Source organism: Bombus vancouverensis, chromosome 1 (assembly GCF_051014615.1).
Source record: "Bombus vancouverensis nearcticus chromosome 1, iyBomVanc1_principal, whole genome shotgun sequence".
NCBI lineage: Eukaryota > Metazoa > Arthropoda > Insecta > Hymenoptera > Apidae > Bombus > Bombus vancouverensis.
This window is the reverse complement of record NC_134911.1, coordinates 12,126,951-12,152,544: the sequence shown is the minus strand read 5'-3', so window position 1 is coordinate 12,152,544 and position 25,594 is coordinate 12,126,951. Positions and strand designations below refer to the sequence as shown.

General features: G+C 42.0%; 2 protein-coding genes across 2 annotated transcripts in view; one reads left to right on the top strand and one right to left on the bottom strand.

Moving 5' to 3' along the window:
- The window catches only part of hiw (MYC binding protein highwire), a 261,195-nt gene that overhangs the window by 202,807 nt on the left and 32,794 nt on the right, over positions 1–25,594 (bottom strand). The gene's annotated exons all lie outside the window — the stretch shown is intronic.
- The window catches only part of LOC117153415 (uncharacterized), a 117,017-nt gene that overhangs the window by 68,757 nt on the left and 22,666 nt on the right, over positions 1–25,594 (top strand). The window contains exon 2 of the mRNA XM_076619540.1: positions 10,339–10,591. Within this exon, the coding sequence (XP_076475655.1) occupies positions 10,589–10,591 (3 nt within the window). The 5' untranslated portion in view covers positions 10,339–10,588. The remainder of the gene's footprint in view (positions 1–10,338; positions 10,592–25,594) is intronic.

Sequence of the window (25,594 nt, the reverse complement as noted above, 5' to 3'; positions counted from 1 at the left end):
TCTCTCCTCGATAATTACGCGAAAGTACAGTCAGCGTGTAGGAAGTTTGAGAAACCATGACATCTGGCCCCCTGCCATTAGCTTCCTGTCGACGCTCGAATTTGATAATGCCGATCAACGTACGCGACCGGCGAACGCATCCGGCTCCAGTCGAGAAATTAATCGATAACCGTTTCCAACAGACAGCGTGTCATCCAGCGACAGCATAATAGATGATAATTAGAATGAAAGGTGTGTAAACGTGGAATGATTGTATGATAACGAGGGAACCCGTGTGGTTTCGGCTATCTGCACGTAATAACTGATTATTTATAGGGGACGAGGCTTTGGAGAAGCGAATACGTAACGTTTACAGGTGTCAGTGCAGCGAAATTTTGATCGAAGAAGAATTCTGCTTGTTAAAACCAAATTTTAATTAGTCGTAATTAGTCATTATCTGCTTATCTGAACATGAAGGAAAAACATTAGTAGTAAGGGGAATCAACGAACTTGAGAATGAACAAAAATCCCAGAAAAATGACTGCTACGATAGTGTAATAATAGTGAAACAATGTACAAGATGCCTTACGAAACTAGGACAAACTATAGACACACATGCAGCAGGTGATACACGATTTCATTCTCCTTAATGAAATTTTCTCCTACCTCCTACCATTTCCAATCTAACTTGGATCGCTTACACGTAATACTTTTTTATATTATTAACTGGCGATTATTTTATCCCTATTATTAACCAACACAATGTACTAATCCTTTTACATTCTTTGCTATCATATACTTAACTACCTATTTATCTCACCACCATCTTAAACTTATTTTCACAAATGCCTACGAAAACCCTACTAAACACGAAGCGTATATCTTTCACTTGCCAGTCCAGGTACAAAGCTGTCTCTCTAGCAAGCAAGATCGGTGACTCGATAATTATCGCCGCGCAGAAAATCGGTGTTTCCCTTGTACCCGGGCGTGTAGTTAACCAGCAGCCGGGTATTAGAGGTGCGTTATCACCGGGCGAGTAGCTGCATTAATGAAATCCGATGAAAAGGCAAGATTAATGCGCATAAATATCTCAGTCTGACGGTATAAACGCAAGCTGTTGGTACAGCCGGAGAGGGGGAAGGGTTTCGAGGAGTGTACTTTACGCGGGTAATTATGTAAGAAATATGCACATAGATAGCGTAGTCATTAGATTTCCACGGCGAGAGCACGGCCAAGCCATTTTCCCCGGTTTCACGTCGCGCGTTGCGCCTGACGAGCCGAGAAAGAGGGCTGAAAAGAGAGGAGAATTCCACGCAATTAAGCAAAAACGAGACAGCCAAGCTACCACAGGTTTAAAGGGAGAAGAGTAAAAGTAAACTGCGCTGACGGCCGGTCGCCCCGGAACCAGTCGGCGATAATGCACGCTCAGGATAACAAAATTCACCGGCGATATTAATCGACTAATGGGCCGCTCGCGTGATACTTGAATTCCTTCAGTCTTCGGAGATAGGATTATCGCCAGTCAAAGCGCAATTAACCGGACGAAAAGGATTATGACGTTAACTCTGATCGATCTCGTTCCTCGCTCTCTATGCATCATTTTAACCTGCCTTTCTCTTCCCTCGATATACGACGGATAACGAGAATAACTCTTGGAACCCGATAGCAAACTAGTCGCAGAGATATCTAAAATATTTTGAAACTACGGTAGATACGCGGGTATCGCGTTGCTCGTTTATGCCGAGAGCGAAAACAGAATGCTAACCGAATTCCGAAACTTCGGAGAACGTTGCCCATCTCGACGATGAATTTTCAGAAGGAACGTGTATTTGCCGGCAATATCGCGATAAATTAAAGCATTGATCACATCCAGAACTATGTACATCTTATAGAAACGCGTCTTGAAATTCAAGCTGCAAAAGTCCTTTATGAGTTGACAAATTATTTTTATAATACGTATAAACTGCGTGAAAAATAATACCCCACACTCGATATTGCAACATTATACTTCAATAAGTTATTAATCGATTAAACTGTAAATATATTTATTTCTCACAAAACTGGTCTCAAATTCTAGTTCATCGTATCTTCTTTACAAAACCATCCAAAAGAAAGTCTGCTTTTGCTATGAATAAATAAAAGACAATTTTTCTCGCACAGGTTAAAAAGTTTGATCCTGAAAATAATAAATAGATACTACGAAAAAGCAACTGATTTTGAATCGATATAGTGTCATCCCGAACAAGCTCTCCGACTTCTTATACTTCCGATATATGCCTTGAATTTCCATTTGGTCGAAACGTATAAAGTTCTACGTCTGACCAGTTTTATGATCTCCTTCGCAATATCTGTCCATCAAAGTACCTGTCCGCAAACAACGACTAGGAAACGCGTGGAAATTGCTGCTGCCAAGCATTTATTTACTGTGCGCCGGGCTGAAAACGTAGTATCCAGACGAGACGACCGACAGGCGATAATTAACTTACGATTTCCGAACGGCTTTAGTTGCGCAAGTCAAACATCGGGGCTGACCAGCCCTGAAATCGGGAGTCCGTGTTCGCATCGGCAAACAATTAGGCAAACGTTCCTGACGAGTCGTCGACTCCGTGTCAACAACAAGTTCGTGCAGCGCATAGTATCGATAGTTTGCGGCATCGGAATTATATCGAGAAAGAAAAAGAGGCTTAGGTCGACCCTCCGACGTCTTTCGTTAGAAACGTTTTTCCTTTGAAAAGGGTACTTCGACAGGGATCTTCAAGTTTTCGACCACACCTCGATAACAAATCGATTGGAGATTTAGGGCAGAATGCCGGAGCCGAAGTTCTCGCGGAAGTTGGACATTTATAATTAATAGCCCGGCTGCGGCGCACCTTCGTTTCCCGTCGCTAATTAACCAGAGGAGATGATTATATCCGTAGCCCTGGTTTAGTGCATCCGAAAACGGCTACCACGACTATCGATCAGGCTTATTACACCCTAAAATCTTTTACCCAGTTTCTCGAATACTTCTTTGCAAAGGGTGAGGTACGAATTGGGATACTATCGTTGGGAACATTGTGTCTCGACAATCGATCGCATGAGTTCAATGAGTGAGTAAGTAAGGAAGCAATTGTAAAATAACTCTTTTCGCTGCTCACTATTACTAAGCTGTACATTTGATGCAGATGTTGCTGAATTCTTCTCAGTCTTGAAAATAATTTTCTCTCCCTTCCATTTGGAATTTAAATTGATCCATTTATTGTTCCAACTGTTTAATCGAGAGAATCAATTTCGTAAAATCTTTCAGAGTACCTATATGTGTCAACGATAGACATACATTGTACGCAGATATCGTATCTCAGTCAGAATCAAACAGTGCACTCTTAACCTTCACAGTGTAATTAAAAACACGTTGTAATTAATTTCTGCAACTACCATTAAAAACCGTCGATCTTGAAAGAAAAAAGGAATTTCTAGCTCTTCAATTTTCCTAGAATTTATTTACGTAACTAACATATATATCTTTATCAATTCTCAGAGCGAATAAAAATAAATTAAATGCCACTTGGGTTAAAGTAATATTCCCCAGTGAACGCATTAGCAGTCGACCATATATGGCACGTGGCAGTATAAAAAGTTAAAACGCAACATACACCGACGCAACGATATCAAGTTAATCGCTACTCACGTATACCTGGCTCCTCCAAAAATAGCAGAAACTCTGACTCACCTGGAACAAACAGAGAAGCAAATGGTTATCACAAAACGCCGCTGTTAATTCACCTTAATTACGGTCTATCGCGACAATATAATATCCTGCTCCTTCTCGAGAGAAAGCCTTTTGTACACAGATGAAACTCTCGATTTCAGCTGTCGCTTGCTTGAGCGAGTGCTTAAACTTCCGGAAATACAGCGGACGTATCCGTTAATACACTGATAGTGTATGCGAAGCGCCTTGGAGTCGTGCCTTGTCCCATAATTGGGAACGTCGACGTCGTCTCTCGCTACAAGATAATTCGGAAAGTTCTGTCGACGAGCGAGAGGAAGAACGCTGCCGTGATGTTAGGACCAGGTTAAGTGCGACGGGGATAACAGGCGCGGGGGTCAGGTGAACGAGGCGGAGTAAAAGTCGCGAGGGTGGGACCTATGGTACGGGGATGAAATTTGCATCTACACGACGCAACCTGTATAATGGAATTAAAACGAGGTGGTGCTGCAATTAGCTTTCTAACTAATACTACAGGCGTGTCATACGTGGCGCGCACGAGTACTGCCACGCGTGTCTGTCGCGGGCGGAGAAGGAAAAAAGTAGAGACAGACTTTACGAGACATAGTTTACATGTTCGGATTTTCTCAACTACGCGAGCGACGCGTACGAGCTTGGAAATCTGTAGCGTTTCGACGGTACCGTGTCGTGTGCCTCGATGCATCCAGAGTTTATCTTCGTTTAGGTAGAGACGAGCCAAACGAGGGATAAAATGGCTTGTCTGTGACGCAGTTCTCTTTCCTTGTTTCCTTTTGCTCGTTCTTTCCGCTGGTCCGTGAATATTGTAAAATTAGAAAAGTCTGCCACTTTGTGTATTCTATGAGAATTTAGACACTATGGGGGATTATTAAAAATAATTAACAGACAGCTATCAGAAAGAATTCTATTATACTAAGGGAACAGATGCGAGCAAGTTCTGATAAATTTGCATATTATTCGTAGGATACAGTGACAAAGAGGAACATTAAGACAATCGTTAAAACAAGATATAAGGACACCACAAGTGCGAAGAACAATCGTAGCGGTACAGAAAATAACCCACTAATAGTCTCTTAAAATACATCTCTTCTGAAATTTTTATCAAATTTAAATCTGTAAAGATATTTGCATATAATCCCGGAAGAAGCTCGAATCTAAAAAGAGTAACCATCGCGTTAACGTAGCGTAACGCTTCTAACAATAATTTTCTCGTTAACGTTAATATCGGTACGTCCGTTCCTTGTACGGGCGACGATAAGTGAAACGCAAATTGAACGCGACTGGTAATAGCGTTCCCAGAGTATTACTTTTAATTCGAGCAGCGCGTCGCCATGCGACTGAATCTCGTCGCGTTTCGCCTCGTTAATATAGCTCGGTATCGCGGCAAAAGAAACGCAAACGGTTTTAAAGACTTTGAAGCACGCGCGCGCCTTCGCTCGCGCCGAGGATCGACGATAGAGAATTTTATTAGCTCGCTGTAATGAACAAAGTTTACGAACGAGTTTACAAAAGAGTAACCGCGTGAAGAGCAAGTTTTTCACATTGACTCTGAAGCTACGCGCGCAACCGGATGCGCGAGAAATACTTTCCGACGTTGACTAAATAAACCGATATGTACGCAACAGTAAGGGCAACGTAATGGTAGCCGCCCCCTGCGTCTACGTCGTGGAATTAACCTCGCGTCGGATAATGAACTAGTTAGGTTCGCAAACGACAAGGGGAACGGATGAATCGGCGTGGGCGGCGACGCGGTTTCAAGAAGGTTACGAAACGGAAGTAACGTTAAAGGGGAAGGAACGACCGCGTAGAAACTCATGGACAAGTTGCGCTTCTCTACTCTGGAAACTTGCCGATCCAGACAAGTTGGCCGATAATTTATGGAAACGCGCCTCTAAATCCTCCGACTGAAATTCGATTCGTTTCGAATTCATTTCGACCAGCAAGTCTTCTCCGTGAAGTTCTATGCTCCACTTTGAGAATGGAAATTCGTTGATAGAATTCTACCCTACGATAAATTGTACGATTAACCTCTTAGGATTTTCGTTTATTACAACGTTTAACAGATTCGCCCCACATTTTTGTAGGTTACTTTATTTTATTAGGTTCTGATCTAATAATTAGGACCTAATTTAATTATTTAGGTATGAACAAAAATGTGAGATGCGAACTAAATTGTGGAAAATAATGATTTTTGATTTGAAGAATAAAGATAAAGAATAAAGAATAAAAGTAAATGTAAAGACAAATTTTGATAATACAAGATCGGACCTTTTTCAATCTTTCTTCTGCAATCTTCAAACGTAAAGCATTGTAAAATCGTACGAGAATTAGAAAGAACACGTTCACTCGATTCGTTGATATTTTTCAATAAGTAACTAACTCAATGATCAATCTTTTCATCTTCCCTTGCTTTTAGCGATATTTAGTCACGTAAAGGATGTTCTCGTCGGCTACTCCATATCGTAGCATACGCTTTGCAACGCGGCCAGATTACCGGTTGTCCGATGATTTTGCACCGTTTGTGTTTCCTGGCCTCTGCAAACAATCGGCTGGTACGTCGATGACTACAGACGGTTGAAAGGATTCACCGAAGGGTGAGAGAGGAAGAGATATACCACAAGAGGGAAAGACAGGAACAAGGATAGCGAGGGGCAAAGACAAAGGATGCAGGCGCGAGAGGCTGTTTCCGTATAATTACAATACACATCTCGTCCAGGCCATTGTATGTTCTCGGAGACTGCGACAAGCTAACTAGCTAGTGGTCACCGTAACTAGCAATCCTGTATCTTCGTGTTCTGCCCCTAAGTCAGAAAGCTCGTGAACCGGTAATGATACGTTAATATCCCTGAGGCGATCTATCAACATGCCAGACGCGATCGTGAGTACACGATGATTAGGCGTAAGATGTACCGTGACGATCGGAAACGCTACGAAAAGCGATAATAACGACTTTATACGATGTAAGAAGATAAAGGAAAGATTAATCCAAGTTTGACATATGAAATACGAAATGGCTACTACAGAGTAAGTCTAGAGAAAATTTTTATCTTGATGATATATATACCACGTTCTGAACCTGCATCTTAGATCGACAAAGATATGACTTATTAAACGAGAGAAGAAGTTCATCGACTCAGGAGGTACGCTACAGTCTTGAATATTTTAAAATCAACCATCCATTGGATACTTAACTTGTTAACTTGTCGTCTCTTAAGCACGAACATGTCAAAAGTTAATAAAGTCGAGTCAATTTCAGTTAGGCCAGTCCTAGCCCTCATCAATGTAGCTGTGCCGTATAATTCATTTTTAACAAAGAGAGAACTACACGTAAGAAAGACAAAGGATAGATAAAAAAGATAAATGAAAAAATTAGTATGTCTGAAATACTGTTCGATCTTACTACAATTAGTTCATTTAATTTAGATTAAACAGGCGTTGGTTAAACAGGAAGCGATGGTTGTTTAACGTGAACTAAATACAATAACGTACTATAATTAAGACAACTAAATAGTTAATTTGCAACTCTTGTCACCACGGTTCCAACGCTCTCTCTCACGCGGACCACGCTCTCTCGACAACGCAATTCGCACTCTTTGACTTCTCAACTAACACTCTCTGACTTCTCAACTAACACTGACTGTTAACTCGTCTTTCTCCCGTAGCATCCCTTTGTCTTTTGTCTTAGCCCCACCACGCACGTGTTCCGCAACCGCTCGTGGCCAGGGTCACGCAGGTCTTTTCCGCGTAACTATTCGATCGAAGGACCGACGATACATTGTTGGGCCTGTCGGCACTTAGGCTTTCTCGCGACATTGTTTATGGTTCGATCCGGTATCTCTTAGACCTTTCGTCCACGATACCACAAAGTCGACAATCTTAACAAGTTGTCGCTTCCTTTACTAAAATAGGTTAAAGAAAATAGTAACGAGGCGAAACTGGAAACTTTTAAATAGCAGAACGATAAATAACACGAACTCGCCGAACAACCTATGTTGCAACCAATTGATCCTGTACGACTATGAGTTAATTAATAATGGAACAATTGTTTGTGCATGAGAGCAGAGAGAAACGATTGTTACGGGTTTCATCGCTAGTCTCTCGGAAGAAATCATGCAACAGTGGATGAGATTAATTCGATCCGATATTAGAGACGAGAAGGAGGATTATAGAGGTGGAAACAAGAAAATCGAGAGTTAGTAGCCTAGGGAGAACGTCACGGAACCGGACCAGGGAAAATGCCAGCAGCCGGCAACGGCTCTCTGTCAGTAGTGTAGCATCGAGGATATTACCTAGTGGTAGCGTGAACGGGGCAGCAGGTGATCTATTATCAAGGCTCGCGTGTAATCAAGCGAGCTTCAGACGAGCGGACGAAAACACAGACACGCGCCAACGTGGATAGGAGATGATCAGCGATTAATCTCGTACGTAAGGAACTTCGAGGGTGGTTCTCCTGTAATTTCCAGCCAGGAGAACATTTCCGTCCGCATTTAGAACGAAAACGACCGACTTGTGTTGCGTTTAGAAATTCTTTCGCCGCGATTTATTGCCCTGCCAACCACCATGTATCCGCGATCTTGCGCGAAACACCACCATTATCCTCCTTTCAAAGTATGTTCATACCTTGATACGAAAGAAAAAACAGAATTCTTAACGTCCGGAGATTAGATTAAAATGATTCAAGATATAAATTTTCGCTCTAAAGTCTTAGGCTGCGTTAGCGTTTGACTTAAAATTGAAGAAAAAGTTAAATAATGACGGTAAAAGGTACGAATGGGCATTTACCTCGATATTTTATACGGCAAAATATGTAACATGTAAAATGATGTGTGCAATTTAATGTTTATGATCTACATAGAATACCGAAGTTTCATTAGAAACTACAGGTAATGTACATATGTATGTTTCGTTATATTCGCGTAATTTCCAGTACTCTACACACTCTACATATAATTATTTATATTAGAACAATAAGAATCAAATTCAAGACACGCAATTGTTTACTCTTCGAGGATTAAACAACAACTGTAAATTTTATTTTTCTTACAACCAGAAACACCATCAACAAGAGAACCTGTATATTCCTTTGATTCTATCCAACGACCGTAAGATTCCTTAATTCGTTCCTGCTTTCACGACCGTTAAACGATCCGATTCTCGGTTCGCGACAGAGAAAGACAGACTTTGTCAGCGTCGTGTTAATACCCAAAAGACAAGACAGATCGCGGTATGTTTGACGTCGCTAAGCTTTCCTGGAGCCACCAAAGTACCAAGAAGTTTCGTTTATGCAAAAGGCTGAAAGAGACAGAACCGTGCGCGTTCTTTCGTCGTACTCTACGACGAGTTGCTTGAATAATAGAGACAAAACCTGAGACGATGAAAGAGATGGTAAAGGGAGAAAGTGAAGTGCAGAGAATGGAGACTGCGACGCGATATGAAAAGGAACAGAGAATATAGCGGGTTACAGCGACTTCTCATGGGACGTTAACTTGTCGTATACCGGCACTTTGTGTACCGACTGTTTTCCAACGATGCGTGCCGGCTCGTATATACACGCGGACGAGCCGTCAGGATGAAGGAGAATGCGATTCCGTGCATTCGGGGGCATCGAGGCGCGAGCCTCGTTCCCCATGCACTTTGCATTCGCGGTGCATAATTTGTGCCCCGTTCGCTCAGCCTGTTTTCCATGCGACTCGATCGATGCCCATCATCGGAGCTCACGGTTCGTCCACCACGTTCCCTTTTCAAACACACGGACCGGCCTGATACGCGTTCCACGTACCAATTACACTGGCTACGCAGTAGACTCTATGCGACCGCGATGCGGAAACTATAGCGGTGTGTTTGTTTCGCCGAGGGAAGATTCGACGCCGATATGAAAATGTTTGATCGAACCGTGCAGCTCGCCGAATCGCGGGGCCTCAACGAATTTTTATAACCGGGGAAACGGCCTGTCAGTAGCTTTCCAGAGGGAACATGCCAAAGGGAGGAGGTTATGGCAGGGAGCTTATTGGAGTGCTTTTACCGAGGCTGCTAGATCTTCCATTAGTGGCCGTAATAAAACGTTCCGGTACATATTACGTATGCTTTTACATCGATAAACGGGATGCTGTTTGTTAGTGTTGTTTGGGATTTGAATTTCGGATTCAACGAAATATCAAATTTGTAGCATACGAAATGTTCGCTTTCTAACGATTCGTGTTCCATTGAATTTTAGAAAGACGTGTAAGATTAGAAAATTAATTGACAGTAGAACTAACAAACCAGTCAAAATGACTAGTTTCCAATTATTTGTTCTCGCAGTTAGTAAATACGATGTAAGAATTTTTGACGAAATTTATAGTGAATGAGATATAGATATTATCTCACTATTTTTTATTTTCTCTCTATAATGTATTTAAATATAGGTTAGAGGTTAATGAACCGGCGTTAAAATCATACCAGACAGAGAAAATCTTGTTCTCAGAAAGAGAGTAAATAAAATGTTTCCTAACGCTTTGAATTTCCGTTCCATATATATATAGCTTTGATATAAAAAAAAAGAGGGAAAAGCGAGATGAAACATCGTTACCGAGAACTTCCACTTCTCATTTGATCGAGTTATCACACGTTTCGTTGAGAAAGTAATATTTTTCCAGGACGATCGACCCGGCTGGCCAGGATCCAGCCGATGCAGCAGAATCGGAAGAAAACGAGGAAAAACATCTCTGTTGTCGACTGAGACGACTTTGATTGGCAGAATAGCGGTTATTGGCATCGGCCGTGCAACACGGAACGAGTTCGCGGTTTGGGATTCGCCAGCACTAGCCGGATCGATGAAACCGCTCAAAATATGATCGAGTGGACTCCCGGCTGCTCTTTTTAATTCGGCCGCATTCACCGGGGAAAATGGTACGTTAGTGCGTCGACTTTCTGCCGGACAGAACGTGATTCCGTGGCCGAGCAATTCGCGATCGCAAAAATTGCCTGGCATGACGAGTGGCCATAGCGAGGTTGATAGTGGAATGAAATTAAAAACAAAAAAAAAGAAACGAGCGAGGAAAAAGAATGAAATAAAGAGAAAGAGCGAAAAGAGGGACCAATTTCATTCATAATACATTCAAAATCATTTGGATTCAGTCGCGAATCGTTTTCGCCTGGCACATATCCTTTGATTTTCCGCGCTACTTTCCGCTTAAAATGCATCGTATCAAAGCCTGAGAGTTAGATTTCAATATTTTACTATAGGAGAATGCACAGAGAGCGTCGCGAGTGTCGTGTAAAAATCAAAGATGTCTCGTGATAGAACGCGCCTGACTGTTTCCATAACGTGATCCTATATTCTCTGCATTGGTTCGCGAAAGTATTTCAACACCTACGTGGAAAATTTTTAACTCCGTATCGTACGTTTTGTACAAAACATTTTGAAATTTCATTAACGCTCTAACGAGACTGTTTACATTGGTCAACTTCGAAATAAGTCCGAAAATGTACATAAAAGTTACAAAATATTTATCGCGAACATATTTTACTGTTAAATAAATGGTCCCGCTGAATAATTTTAATGGATAATTGGCTTTTTAAATATTTTTCTGATTTCTGAAGAAAAGTGTCTTTCAGACCCGTCTTTTACAACGATGCATCTTTATACAAATATGAAACCTAATCTGTCGAACGTTCTGATCTTTATTTTCATAGAACAAAATAGATCATACGTAATTCGATAAAATAATGTAAAACGGAAAATGTTGTGCATCCATTATTTCCTTATAAAACGAAAGAAATTTTTCGGACGACCTAATACATATCTTGTAATTTCTACGTGTATGAATGTACATATTTTCTACATAATGAAAACTATCTACGAGTGCTCGAATACTTTCGCGAGCCTGTATATGTACACGAGTACACATCGAGAAACCAGAGCTTGAGTACTTATATACGTATCGACATGGAAACATACGAAGACGCGCGCCACGATCCTACAGAGACGGTAACATATCTCAGCGTAATAAAAGATGGCGAATATCTCTGAGGCCGGTCCGATGCTATCGATAAAGCCTGTCTTTCTAGCATGCGAATAATGGACGTACGAGCGACGCATTGTTGTCGACTGGTAATATTTATCGTCACGAGCATGGAGATCGTGCATCTCCAGATGGAAATGGTTACAAGGATTTTCCGTACACCGCCATATTTTCAGTAATAAAGAGACCGACTGAGAAGTGGACGCGTCAGCGTTCAGCCTCGCTGGCATTAAAAAGAAAAGAAAACACGAGATAAAAAACAAGAAAGAGAAAAATACTAGCGGTGCTTTTGCAGTTGCAAATGAAGCCGAGTTCGTTTGACGAGAGGCGTATTTAATATTTCCATACGCAAATGTCGAAGGAAGAGTTATAAAGAGAATACCGAGGCAAAAGAATTTTACCGCTAATATCTGAAATTTGTGTACGTTCTTTCTTTTTTTTTATATATATATCAGAACGATGGAACGTGCAGCTTTTTCACTCATAAATCGTACCCATTTAATTTGCCATCGTTTGTCGGTCAAGTAACATAAAATAAGCTACGACAAGTTACGATACTGCAATAAGTTGGAACACTTTTCATGCACAAGTTGCAGAAAAGGACATTAATCTCCAATGCTGAATGTCTTGTCAATCTTCGATTCATTCTCGTGCAACGTGGTCGAAGTATCACGAACGGCCATAAAATACGCAAACGCGATGTTACGCAAACTTTACGTGAGCCCCGCTCGAATTATTACCTCTAAACCCTCAATCGTGGTTAGAAGGAGGAACGGAAACCGCTTTAACTCCCTTCACGATCGCGAAATGATAGTCCCTGTCAAAATTATTGCTATCCATCGTACGATATATCCAGCCGACCGGATACCACACTTCGATAAAGTATAGTGCGCGAAAGTGGCCGACCTTAATTGTAAAACGGAAGTCGCGTTATCGATCGGTGCCGCGGGCATAGCCGACGATTTGCGAACCTTCAAACGTTTTGCGTATTTTATCACCGACCATTGCATTTCCGAAACGATTTCGACTGTAAAAGAACAGAACATTTTCAAACCATAGTGGTAAAATTCCAGTCATGAAATTAGGACTCTCTGTTATTCCAAGAAACATTGATATTATTTAAGGAAAGTATTACGGGTAGAATGGTAGATCGTAGATTCTTGGATAACTATTGGAAGATTATAACTATATAAAGTTTTCATTATTTCGTTTTATCAGAAAAATCGTGGTAGCTACAGATTTCTAAGTTTGTCCAAGTCGGAGAGTAACATCAACTGTAATTTCTAGAACAGCGTTTTTAGAAGGACGAGGATAAAATGTTGCGCTATTAGTAACTCAATCATATCTACGGCGGCAGTCGTAAAATCCAATAGAGCTCGTTCGTGTAACGAAAACAGAAGTCGCACCGAAAGTACAGAGTAAGCACGAACCGCGTGTCGCGAGAAGCGAAATGAACGCTTCCTCGTGCCTCGATGTTTGATCCTCTGTATGTAATATCTGCGACGCCCAGACGATGAAATATTTAAATTTCAAAATTTTCAAATTTTCTCTTCGAAAGTACATGATTAAATTTTCAAGTTGCCAGATTATTAATCTTCTAATTTGTACATTTATGCGTTAAATTAATGCTCGCCAAATGACAATTATGCAAAAAACGAAAGGATAAAAAAATACTCTCATAATCGCGCGAATTACGACAACACCTCCGCCACCTAAAAAAAGGTAACATTAACGCGATGATAATGGTATGTCACATTACCGCACGCCACGCGCGATGGTTCCGCCGTTACGTGAATAAATTCCATTTACCGGGATGCACGGTGGCCGCGTATAATTCTTCATTTCGTGTGTCTTACCAAGAAACAAACGACACCCGTCTCGCTTCTCGATAAACCAACAACGGCCATAAAATAATTACGCATTTGCCACGCGGCAAAAACGAGAGGGAAGAAGGAACAAGCATAGGGAGGCGTCCGAAAGGAGTAAAAAACGCGTCGTAAAGTCTTGCCAACGTTGAAATACGATCACAGGCTGCACGGAATAACCGGACCGTGTCTCGATTTATTAGCCTGGGCACGATCGATACTCGTTGCCCGTGCATGATTAAGTTTTTATCGAAATCCAAAGTCCCGCGTCACTCATAAATTCGGCAAAGCGCGAGAACTGAAATTCGCGTGCACACATTGTGTCTGTATATAGGTACATATGTACGACAGAAGCTGAACAAGAGAGGGATGAAACGCGTCCATCCTTTTCAATGAGGAAAAAAAAGGGGCAGGGGTGTTAGAGCAACAACGGGGGCGAAGGTAGGCGCGTTTCGCGAGATTCATCGACAAGTTCAAAGCCGATTAAAACGCTGTCTCGTAACACGCGAACGGGCGCCGATATTTAATTATCGAGAGTCGCGGGCGCGTTCTGTTTGTCCGGAACGCTCGCATTATTTAACGTATTTACGGACAAATCCCTGAATACCTATGTTTCCCGATGAAAGAACGGGCCGGTATAATCCGTTGCAGGAAAAACGTGAAACAATGTTTCCTCCTCGCCAAAAATACGACAGGACACGCGCGTCGATAACAAAATACGACTGAAAAACGAAATATGTTCTCGCGGATCGAAACGGGCGAAAGGAGGGGAAAAGTAAATCGAAAAACAAAGGAAAGGATACGCAAAAACTTCTACCTGCCTCCATCTATTTCCACGCGCGTGTCGTAAAAACGCTCTTTCCCGAGCAACGGATGATCAACTCGCGAAATGCATTTTCGCGAGGTCTTGCCGCGGGCACGAAATAACGTTTCGACGAAGGGCAACGAAGCACGATGAAATGAAAAAAAAGAAAAAAAGGGAAGAGAAAAGCACAAAAAAATATACGAGTCGTCGCGATGGAGGCAGTTGTCGCTCGGCCGATATTCATTAGAGAACTTTCATATTCTTTCAGCTCGGGCGATACCGATGTCGTTATTATAGCAACGCCGACCCTTATTATAATTTCTCCCCGACGTGCTTTCGACTCGGATTGATGGGAAACGAACCGCGCGCGTTCCAAGGATAAAAAAGAAAAGAGCACAGGAGAACGGAGGGAAGGGGGTGAATGTAGAAAAAAATCTCGGGACTGAACGATGCTGAGGGGGTGGTGGAAGGATGACGGGAACGGAAGAGACCATTAACGCCGATCCAAAAGATGCCTGAGCGACGTGATATTGGAAATCCTCCTTTTTACGCGAGTTCTCGTCCCTCGAGAGTGCCGAGCCACTCGATTTTTACACTGCCAACCCCTCTACATCGCCCTGTGCCACCCACGCGATTCTCTGAACGTCTATCCTGCACGATTTCGTAGTAACTATTGTCGAACGCGAGTTTCCGGCAGATATATTTCGCGGTGCTCGAATCCGGTTTACGTGCGACCCTTTACTCTCCCGCGCACATGTAAATGATCCAAAAAGACCTTCGAGAAAAAGTTCATCGTACGGAGAATGTGTTATATTGTATCGTGTAACGCCACGTGTTTCACAGTTTCGAATCTTAGACAGTAAGAGAGGAAAATACTGCGGTATACTGAAACGCGTCTTAACCTTTTGTGCCTATGCTGGAAGAATAGTATTAATTATCGAAAGGGCGAGGGAAACCAGGTCGAGCATTGTACCGCTTGAAGGAACGTTCTCTCTACTTTCCATTTCTCGAGAACTACGATTCGATAAAAGGAAACACGTGTAAATGGCAGTAACCAGAGCGAAATAAAAACCAAGTTGCAAATAGGAACCTTTGAACTTTTTGGATTCTTCGTACGCATTGCAAATCGTTTTGGTCGCGGAAAGCGCGGTTTCATTTAAGTTGACATAGTCAACGAGTTTCAATTAAAACTAACTTTAAGTTCATTGCTAGTGAAATTTCCGGTACCTGTGCTATGCTTTAGTAAATAAATTTTCATAAATTTGAAAAACTTCATAATTTTTCATTTACGTTGACATCGCATGCATACAATAAAATCTCGTGCCGACGGAATTATTCGAACCTTCTCGATCGGATCTCTTTCTATATGTTCAAAGCCTTCGTATTCCACCCTCAGAACGCTTCCGCTGCACTCTTCCCTTCGATAAATCCATTTTATCCACTTTTCTGCCCTTTTCTCAATGCGAGCTTCGAAATTCGACGAACGTTCGACGCTCCACACAGCCCTCGAATCGCGACTTCGCGCCGCGAGTTGCAACTTCATCGTCGGTTCGACGTTCCGCCAGTTTGTCGGATAGTTTTCGAGCACACGAGAGGTGGAGGGAGAAGGGATAGCGGTGGCGAGAGGGAAATGTTGCTGGTGTGAGCGCAGATATCGAGCTTCAAAGAGTCGTATCCATCCTTTTAACGCTCGACACTGCCGGTGTGTTCGGTTTTTTAAAAGCTCTGGCCCGGCACTCGCTCGTCGCCATCCCATCGGACCGACTTTCTCCGACATAGACGTCTCTCTCATTCTCACTCGTTCCACCGAATCTTTTTTCCTTTCGTTCTCTTCCATTTCCTTTATTTTTTACTCCCACCTTGGCAGGACTGGCATAAATCGAGCGAAATGCACGCTCACGCGCGGCCTATCGATCGCTTCCGGGCCCCAAAAACACGTGGAAACATCAAACGATAGCTCGGTCCACGGGACAAAGATTCGACTTCGAAACGAAGACACAGAGTACCGGCACGAACTTGGTTAGACTGCAAGATGCATAAACATCATCGGTAACAGGGGAAAATGGGGGAATCTCGAGGGAAAGCTCGTGAGAACGATGAAGAGAATAAATTGGCCGATAAACAGAAGAAGACACGAGTGTTCGTAGAGAGGAAGGCGAAAAGAGAGAAAAGGGAAAGAAAGAAGGGGTAGAGATGCTAGCAAGCCGTAAGTCTCGACGTTATCCTGTTCTCTGCCGCACTGACTACTCGTCGATCTTCCATCTTCGTTCGTTTTCTAACCCCGCAGCATGCGCGCGCGCCCAGGGCGAAGGAGCGCGTTTGCAAATTACGCGCAGTCTGAGGCGACTTAGGGACTTTCAGAGTTTTAATTACTCCGTGCGAGAGCCGCCTTCTCTTTCTCCCTTTGCGCGCTCCACTCCTTCATCCCCTCGACCCCATCTCCTCCTGCTTGGGGTAGCTCTTGCATCCACTTTCGTGGCTCTTCCTCTACGCCACGTGCCGGTATTCCCGACGTACTATTTCAATTCCGCGAAAGAGTTCCGCTCTTTAACGTAAAAGGGAAGCTCGATTCCCGGCTTCTTTCCATCCGATGAGGCCGCAACACCCTGTACGTGCCGCGCCGCTTTCCAAACCAGCGCAGTTGGCAGGACCCAGATTTCGTTTCGACGATCGCGGCCAAATTCGTGAAAAGATGCCGCGAATTTCGGAAGAAAGATTTCCGTCTGTGTACGATACTTTCTCACAGAACGTGAGCTTTCGATAGAGAGTTAAGTAAATACGATCGATGTGAAGCGTTGAACGAGGTTCGACTAAACGATGGAAGCCGAGCGAACAAGGTCGCGATTCGCATTCCTCCGATGTACAACAGGCTCCGGGCTTTTTTTGAGTTTTCAACTTTTTCTTCTTATTTTTTTCCTCCTCTTTGTTCCGTATTTCAGACGGAATGAGTTCTTTCTTTTGTTTACTAGGCGAGCAGGCGCGTTTTATCCGTTTCACTCGCCATTCTCTGAACGCGTGTGACTTAACATGCGCGCGGCTCGTTAAACAACTAATACGCGGCACACATATCTTACAGGTCACGTTCTACCTTCGTGTAGCCCGCGTAACTTCCCCTTGTAACGTGGCCCATTAGAAAATACAAGAAAATATATGAAAATCGTTGAACCACTTACAAGCACGCCAGTTTCCTATCGCAAACGTGCCACGCGTTTTTCGCAACACGCCATACGCCTCGCGCGGAATCACCGTAGCGATAAACCCGGAAAAAAAGAATAACAAGAAAATAGAAAGAAAAAAGCTGTCGTGACGCGAGTTACAAAATCTAGATAGCAATATTGTAACGCGCAATGAACACAGTTATGAATGCCATATTTCTGTATCGATGAAAACATTCGTCCATATGCAAATTGTAGAACGAATTGCCCTACGACTTTATTTTTCCCGCTTTCTGCTTTTTATTCTTTGTTAATTTCGAACGAGTGGCTATTTTTAACACTCGACTAATAGGCAGAAGCTAGCTGGATTGATCTGTACACTTTCGAAAGCGTTACATTGGATTCGCGATAACCGAGAACATTTAACTGAAAATTCGTTTATTTCAAGTTGTCGTCAAACATCAAAATTGAAGATAATAAATTCATAAAGAACACGCTAGTAACTTTTGTTTAAATATAAATTGTAATTATGACTAGAGATTGCGGTGTAATTAACAAATTGAAGAGCGCTAGGGAAACGTAGAAAAGAGAAAGATTTACAAAAACAGTCGAACATCGCTGCGATATTTTCGTTCGAATTGTTAATGCACGGTGCGTTAGCGGATGTTGGATAATTACAGGTAGTTGGGGAAAAAAATCGTTGAAAGTACAGTACCGAGCAATGCAACGTTCTAGCTATCGTTCAAGGTAATTTCCACGATCCTGGGTTTCTTGTCGAGTACGTAAGCCACGATCGAAACGATCGGTCGACAGTGATGAATGTCGCGTTACTGGTGGTCCGCTGTCGTAAAAACTCAATACCGCTAGGTGGGAAAACTTGGAGTTGGGAATTTCACGCGAGTGATCGAACACGGTCAAAACCAAAACAAGATGCACTGCAGCTGTATCGGTCATTGTCGGAACGAGTTTGGGCATAATCGTACAAATTGAATTTAGATTTGTCCTCGTAGAATTTGAATGGTCTTATAAATAATTTATAGATATGTATAGTGTCTTTTAAGAAAGTATAGGGAAAATTGTAGCAAAATTTCTATCTAATTTTGTTCCAGTGAAAATATATACTTGAAATGAAATTTTAATATATAGACGGCAAATGTTTCTGAAGATATTTTTCCGAAGAGATGTAACTTAAATATTTAGTATTTGTTTACGTACGTTTGTATATCTTCTGTCATAAATGCAAAAACATCCGCAGTTTGCTAATAACGAGGATATGGATTAAAAAAGAGAAAATTATTGAGTACATCAAGGACACGGAAAATGGTAGCAAATAAACGAACGAAATGCCTGGTATTACGAAACTAAATTTATTAAACGCGAATACTGCGACAAACAGTTAAACAGATTGATAAGGGCTATACCTAAAATTACCAAATCCATAACGAAAACAGAGGAACCGAAGTTGCTCGATAAAGAGCATTCGTAAACTATAACAACACGCTAACAGAATCCTAGAGTCGCACATAAGTCTCCAAGTCATACAACCTCGCTAGTTTCGGAACATAGTTTAAAGCAGTAATACTCGTGAAACTAGAACCAGACCACTTTGACCTCATAAGACCTTGTACCGAGTGATCACAGAGACGTAGGAGCCTGTGTACTTCGGGTTTATGAGACCTCGTATCGAGAAACCTAAAAGTGGCGTCGGACAGAAGACACGAAACTTCGTGCTAGTATCAGTATTCCGAGGTCTTGAGACTCAAATCGGACAAGAATCACGAGACATTGCTGAGGCTAACCACAAAGTCATGAAATCTAACAAGTTAAATTATCCACAGTTCGTGGAATCTTGTGCTAGGATCCTAGCAAGTTGTGAGAATCTTATTGGACAAATTAAGAGTCGTAAAATTTCGTAACAGAATCCGGAATTTATTGAATGTAAAGTAGAATGCTTTGGAGTTAAGTCTGTCAAATTGAGTTATGAATAGAATCTTGAATTAAGACGTCTTAAAGTCAACGAATTTTTATTCACGACAAATTGAGGTTCACGAAGATCTTTTAGACGCCACCAAGGATCTTGAGCTTCTTAGGAGACGTACATTTTTCCGTAGAGAAGCAGGTAAATTCTGCATGTTCCGTATCATTTCTTTCCTAGCCACTGAATTTTGTGCGGGGTTGTTTCTCCGTGCGGCAGAGTTTGACGCGAATTTCGCGTAAACGATACACCACTGCAATGTGTGACGGATAATGCTGTTTTCTACGCAAGCACATTGGAATGAAGTTTTTGATAATAAAATTAGAATTTTTCTTAAAAATATGATGCATATACTTGAACTCTAATAATTTACTTTAATAATTAATAATACAATTGAGTGTGATGTATTTTAAAGCATGGTACGACACATAGACCCACGTCACAATAATTTTCAGCGCGATAGCGTTTTTCAAATTGTTCTTCGTTTTCTACTTTAAAGCAACATTTTGATTCTAAGATTCTAAAGAATTACAAGGATACGGATCGTCATATTAAAAAGAGCATTTAATAATGGTATATTTATTTTAACGAAAAGCAACAATTGATATCTGACACTGGCGTATCAAAAACAAAGACTATATATTCTATATATTGTTAACATTGTTGTAAAACGATGCAAGGACAAGGAAAGTATGAAGCAAGACAAATGGAAAAGATCGTTTAGTTCAAAAGATGAGCGAATGAGTCAGTAGAATGAGCCACTATAGTGGCGCATCGTACTTGAGAAGTCAATCCTATACCGATGTAAGTAACGTTCGTAACATCTATCTAAATTATGCTTTTCGTGATCCGAATTATCCGATCTACCAATAAACGCTTGCTTTCAGACTCTAATAACGACGAGAACCATCTGGAATAATTAACGAGTACGTGTGTATCCAATTGATTTAGAGATCTCCCAGCAGGCACAGCGCACAAACGTATCGTCAAAGGCCGGAACACACGCACTGGTACCGCAAATAAATATTGAAACACAAACTCACGACTGCGCGTCACGCACAACTTCTCCAAAGCGCTTCGAAATGGAAAAATTGCCTCGATGGAGTAAAAATTCAATTCGCAATTCACGACGCTATCGTTTATCCGTGTAGACGATGAGTATCTGAAATGAACTTGCACGTTCATACGACACCGCGAGGATTTCTGATCGTACCGAGAGTACCGGAAATGAAGGGAAAGAAATAGACCACCCGGAAAAGGTTAAAGAGGCGATCTCTTTACGTTTCATTTATAGCATAAGTACGCATCATGGCAGTCGCTGAATCTACTATTATTTAACGGCTATCATAGATAGCAGGATGGAAAGAACGGCGAGATAATTCGAAGATATTTCACGAATTATCGGCAGTGGTTGGTTTACGATGACTTTTATTCGTGCAATTTACAACGCGGCCGCCGCGATCCCGCGATCGGGAAGCTGGCGCGTCTGAAATATGACGAAAAATATTAGGTTTTACGAGCGCCCAACCTATGGCTCGACGACAACGAGAGGAAGCCAGGAGAAATCGCAGAGAGGCAAAGTAGGAAGAGGCAAATTTATCGTTAGTATTTTTCTTGCGCGAAAGTGCCCGGTATCTTCGAGTTCCTCTCGGACGTGCCAATATTTTTCCCTTTCTCGAACCACACACCGGAAAACGCGTCTTGCCATCCTCTCGCTCCTCTCTTCCGGATCACGAGATTTTCCGATGGTTCGCAACGAAAAAATAATCCGTGGGGGATTTTAATTCAAGCTGTCGCGAACGATCGCGGCCGGGACGCCGGGTTTGAGTGACAGACACAGCCAGCGGAATTCGTTTTCGACCGTGTGAAACGTTCCCGGAAACGAAATTCGTTTCGCGTTCCGGGCCCGCGCTCGGCCAAAAGTAATTAGTATGCAGATATCTGCGTTTGATGAGTCGAATCCCTCGTCGCGCACCTTTTATCCGCTAGCAGCGAACGTTTCGAGGACGCTTTAAAGTGGAATCGTGGCGACAAAGAACGCGAACGGCTGAGCTGTCAACGTGTAGAACTGACAAAAACTGTATCAGCAACAAAGTCTATGATGGGAACAAGGTGTTCACTGAAAATACCAGCAGAGAGATAGAGAAAGGAGAAATAGACAGACGCAACGTTGCACCTCCCGAGGGGATCGCGCGCGCCAGTGAAACTCGGCAAACAATTATAACTTCCGGTGAGAAACACCATAATATAGTCGAGCTGCTGGCGCACGTCGTTTCGAAACGTTACATTTATGGCCCCGTTGGTATTGCCGAGCCCTGAATTTCTGGTTTCGGAATTTCGGGTTTCACCGTTGCGGTCGCACGCCGACGATCCCTTTCGTCCCTCGTTTCACCCTCATTCTCCGCGTTTTGCACGCCAAACCCCTCTCTCTATCCCTCTCCGAGTCTCTATCTTGCTAACTTCGCCTAATTTATCTTTGTCTGGTTGCAGCTACTACATCCAACTCTTCCACCCATTTATTTATTTACCCCGAGGCGGCCGCAAGCTAACGCCCGATTCTATCGTTAAACGTCGTGTCGTCCTCTCTCATGCTGACGATTAAATAACGGGTTACCGATGTTGGCGTACGATTTTCAACTAAACATTTATTACGAGAATTTGCTACAATGACCAATTTAAATTGATAATAGTTTCTTTTAAAAGTGGTAAGATAGGATAGAGGTGGAAGATTAGATCGACTTGAAACGAATTTGTAACAGAGATGAAGCGATACTGACACAAAGATCTAACTGCACTTTGGAAGACATATATATATATATATATGTTAGGGTACTTGTTAGTTTGTTCATGACCTTAGCCCTTAGTTGCTGAAGTCAATTGACTGTTCAAGGCCACTCTCTGAACTACAAACGTCGCTAACTTGCTCTCTCGGTGAAACTACCCAGATTCTGGATAATGCTGCATAAAATACGCCTTTGTTTCTTGCGTTTTCTCTAGGGCAACTGCCGTTACACGATTTTTTCAACAACTGCCTAAATACGTATAACATATAGAAGATACAATACAGTTATCGTTAATCATCTAATTTAATTTACCGTGTTTATTTGATATTTTAAGACACAACGTCGAACGTCTTTCTAGGAAACCAATCCAATCGTATGTTTTTTTTTTTTTTATTTGATATTTCACATTCACAATTTGTCCAATTTGGACATTTGGTAGAATTTCTTAGCTGTTTGATTATCATGTGGGTGGTTACCCCCAGTGGGGTACCATCTTCGAGTTTGTTAGGTTATATCCTTTATGAGATCTGCTGGGTGTTTCCTTTTTAGTAATCGTATAAGTAAGCGTGATAAGCAATTTCAATGCCAATGCTACGGAAATATATCTTACATAAAACGAACGATATTTAGAAATACGATCACGTTCGAATTAACATTTGAATTAACATACTGACAGTATCGTTATTTTAACAATATTCTAATCTCTATAGCTACTTTAAAGGGATTCTCCAGCGTCGATTATTCCGTGCACATTATTGAAATTTCGATGAAAACACGAAAATGATTATACGCGATCGGGGAGTTTTTAACGATGCTTTCTGGGTCACGATCGACGTATTCAGTGTTTGCCGTGTCGCGTCACGTTCTCGGCGATTTTTAATGATTTGCGGCTTGAATGCGACGCGCACGTCCCGGCGAGAATTTTTACCGCCTCCCTCTTTTTGGTCGCGCGGAAAAAACAGAGGGAAAGGTAGCTGAAAATATGATGCCTTCTAGTAAACGGGAGTCGCTTGTCGTGGGTTTCAAAAGATATACTCGCCGCGCGCGCTTTCGTCCCTCGTAAAAGGGAATGGCCTGAGTAGACGAATCCTTCCTCTATTAAACGCCGTTCGTGAACAGAACACCCGACCCACTGCCCGAGGACGTATTTCACGGCTTGTTTCCTCGTCGCCTGAGAAAAATTTCCCGCGAAATAGGAAAACTTTGCGGCGTAACCGACCATCGTAACCGATGCACCGTGGCCATTATTGTTGACAGATGGCCGAGCCTTTGAAAAAAAAAAAACTCAAAGATGATAGAGAACACGATACACGCTTTGTAAAGCTTTAATGCACCAATTTTTCTTCGGTTTACTTATGAGAATGATCAAATCCTTTTAGTAATAGAATGATAATATCGGAGGACCACACGGAAAAGATATGACAGATTCATTTTTGTTCATTTCGATGCTACTTGACAGCGAAAAGATAGTTTTTCAATGTACTTATTTATACGGATGGGAAAAAAGCTCGTTAGGTTCGATGAAGCAAGTCTTTTAAAAACACCTGATAGCTCTATCAAATTTTCTAATAAATCAATACCGGAATCTAAGAACAATCGATACTTTTGCATTGTTGTATATATTTTTACTATGTAAATCAAATAGGAAGCAAAGAATTGGAAATATAAAATTGATCGGCAGTTTACTGAACGATGAAATTGTTCACCTGCAAAACACGAGAATCGTGACTTGTTTTTTTCCTGCGATCTTCGTTGGAACAGTCGTCATAGGAGTAAGAACTGCAATTTGCTAATTGCGTCATACATACATATGTATCCTTTTACAGAGCTCCAAAGTTTCGTAGTTTTTTGAATTTCCAGGCTTGGAAACTTTCCCTTGCGAGTGTACGAAAGAAAAACATAATCGAAAAGAAAATAAGAAACGAATCTGTCGCGTCGAAAAGTGATAAGAATTCACCTCCGAACAATAGACTGAACAAACGGAAACGGAAATAACGATTCCTGATCTCGTCGTGGACAACGATCCGGATCGGTAGCCCCTAGAGGACATACGACGATATCTTGGCGAAGGTCTGGGGTTATTGGACTCGTTGAGCTTGCGTCGATGGATAGAATGGCGTCGACCAGTGGTGGGAAGCAGCCGAGACGCCGCCGGTCGCCTGGCGCCCTTTCAGATCAACGCGGACCACCGCGACGATCACTCGCTGCACAAACTCCAATTCTCGTCTCGGTCGAATCACCGGAAGCACCGTCAGCGTTCAAATTTCAGGAAATCTGATTTATATCTCATTTTTCCTTTTTCTTTACCTTCCTCCTCTTTTGTCGATCGCAGCTACGATCGGGGGTTTTAAAATGTATCGAGACATTCTGCTGTTTCATTGAATCCAAAAATCAATGGTGGTATTGTCGAAGCGAAAGATTCATTTCGTGATTTTCTATATAGATTTCTTTATATCTCTCTGTAGACTTTATTGCGCTCTGTTTACTATATTGTGTCTCTCAGGCGTGATTTTATGCGCAGATCTCTTTATATCTCTGTTTGTATTTCCTGCAGAGAGAAGATATCTCTGCAATCGTGATACAACCACAAGGAGAGGATGATTCATCGTGAAAAAATAAGTTTCAGTCGAATTATCATACATTCTTTGTAGTGTACTATTTATTTTTTATTTATTAAACGACAAATCAATGTGCTATTTTCATCTATGACGGCGTTCCAATTAAACGCGGAATGATAGAAACTGACGATACGATTCAACAGTAAATAAGATAATATCGATGATAGGAACCTGATCATCGCATTGCCCACATTTACAAATACCAACATGGTCTACATAATCTAAATCATATCCGATACGTATCCATCAAATCGAAACCTGCAGTTAGAACGCGCGTACCTAATAAATTTTCAAGCTCGTTCTTCTAAAAAACAGTTTATCCTACATTTTCGATTTATCATGTCATGAAAAATCACTTGCTTCCCTGTTACTCCGCAATTGTGAAAACATCGTGTATCAGCTCTACGACGAGGAAGAAAGGATAAACAACCCGAAATAGGTCAAACACAGTTTAATTCTCGATGTACCATCAAAGTTGCATTACGATCGATAGATATCCCGTTCTGCGGGACAACACACAAGCTGCGCTCCACGAATGTCCGCGGCACTGATTCGCGTTCCTTCGCGCGGAACTCGCGGTATTCGTTGAAAGTCTGCCAAACGTGGATAACAGAACGCTGCTTTTTTCCATTCCCTGATCCGCGTGCCCCGTCCGAGAAGTAACACTTGTTGATCGGGCCCGCGGTC